The sequence below is a fragment of the Nothoprocta perdicaria genome, unplaced genomic scaffold (genome assembly GCF_003342845.1).
Source record: "Nothoprocta perdicaria isolate Ctin4 unplaced genomic scaffold, notPer1 scaffold_626, whole genome shotgun sequence".
NCBI classification, from domain to species: domain Eukaryota; kingdom Metazoa; phylum Chordata; class Aves; order Tinamiformes; family Tinamidae; genus Nothoprocta; species Nothoprocta perdicaria.
This window is the reverse complement of record NW_020455895.1, coordinates 11,253-12,523: the sequence shown is the minus strand read 5'-3', so window position 1 is coordinate 12,523 and position 1,271 is coordinate 11,253. Positions and strand designations below refer to the sequence as shown.

The following is a 1,271-nucleotide window of genomic DNA, read 5'->3' as shown; positions in this document are numbered from 1 at the left end:
GGGATGCCCCTCGGGTACCCCAATTCCCGAGCTCCCCAAATAGAGGAGGCGAATGGGATGCCCCTCGGGTACCCCAATTCCTGAGCTTCCCGAATAGAGGAGGTGAAAGGGATGCCCCTCGGGTACCCCAAATCCCGAGCTTCCCGAATAGAGGAGGCGAATGGGATGCCCCTCGGGTACCCCCATTCCCGGGCGTGCCGTCCCCCGTGCGCTGACCGGTGCCCTTCCCGCAGGGAGCGCGCGCGCGGCGGCGCCGGCGGCGCGCTGAAGCATGGCGCGGCGGGCGGAAGGGCGCGCGGGCGCCTACGGCCTCAGCGTGGTGGGGCTCTCGGGCACCGAGAAGGAGAAGGGCGCCTGCGGCGTGGGCAAGTCCTGCCTGTGCAACCGCTTCGTGCGCCCGGCCGCCGACGCCTTCCACGCCGAGCACACCTCGGTGCTGTCCACGAGCGACTTCGGCGGGCGCGTGGTCAACAACGACCACTTCCTCTACTGGGGCGAGGCGGCGCGCGCGCTCGACGAGGGCGGCGAGTGGCGGGCGCACGTGGTGGAGCAGACGGAGTTCATCGACGACCAGACGTTCCAGGCGCACCGCAGCACGGCGCTGCAGCCCTACGCCAAGCGCGCCGCCGCCACCAAGCTGGCCTCGGCCGAGAAGCTCATGTACTTCTGCACCGACCAGCTGGGCCTGGAGCAGGACTTCGAGCAGAAGCACATGCCCGACGGCAAGCTGGCCGTGGACGGCTTCCTGCTCTGCGTGGACGTGAGCCGCGGCATGAACCGCGACTTCGGCGAGCAGCTCAAGTTCGCCGGCGGCCTCTACGCGCAGCTCGCCAAGACCAAGAAGCCCGTGGTGCTGGCGCTCACCAAGTGCGACGAGGGCGTGGAGCGCTACATCCGCGACGCGCACGCCTTCGCGCTGGCCCGCAAGAACCTGCACGTGGTGGAGACGTCGGCGCGCGCCAACGTCAACGTGGAGCTCGCCTTCGGCACGCTGGCGCAGCTCGTGGACCGCGGCCGCGGCAAGGCCAAGCTGGTGCCCTACTTCGAGGCGCTCAAGCAGCAGAGCCAGCACGTGGCGGCGGCGCAGGACCGCTACGAGTGGCTGGTGGGGCGCGCGGTGACGGCGCCGGACGACACGTGGGCGGCCGCCAGCAGCCGCATGCTGGCGGCGCCCGAGTACCGCGACTACATCTTCCTGGAGGGCACGGCCAAGGCGCAGCGGCTCTTCGCGCAGCACCTGCAGCGGCTGCGGCGGCAGCGGGCCGAGCGGC

The 1,271-nt window shown here is 71.0% G+C and overlaps 1 protein-coding gene across 1 annotated transcript in view; it reads left to right on the top strand.

The window, feature by feature from the left end:
• The first annotated feature begins 271 nt into the window (after window positions 1-271).
• The window catches only part of LOC112956384 (rho GTPase-activating protein 35-like), a 6,803-nt gene continuing 5,803 nt past the window's right edge, over window positions 272-1,271 (top strand). Inside the window, exon 1 of the mRNA XM_026049886.1 lies at window positions 272-1,261. Coding sequence (XP_025905671.1) covers window positions 272-1,261 — 990 coding nt within the window. The remainder of the gene's footprint in view (window positions 1,262-1,271) is intronic.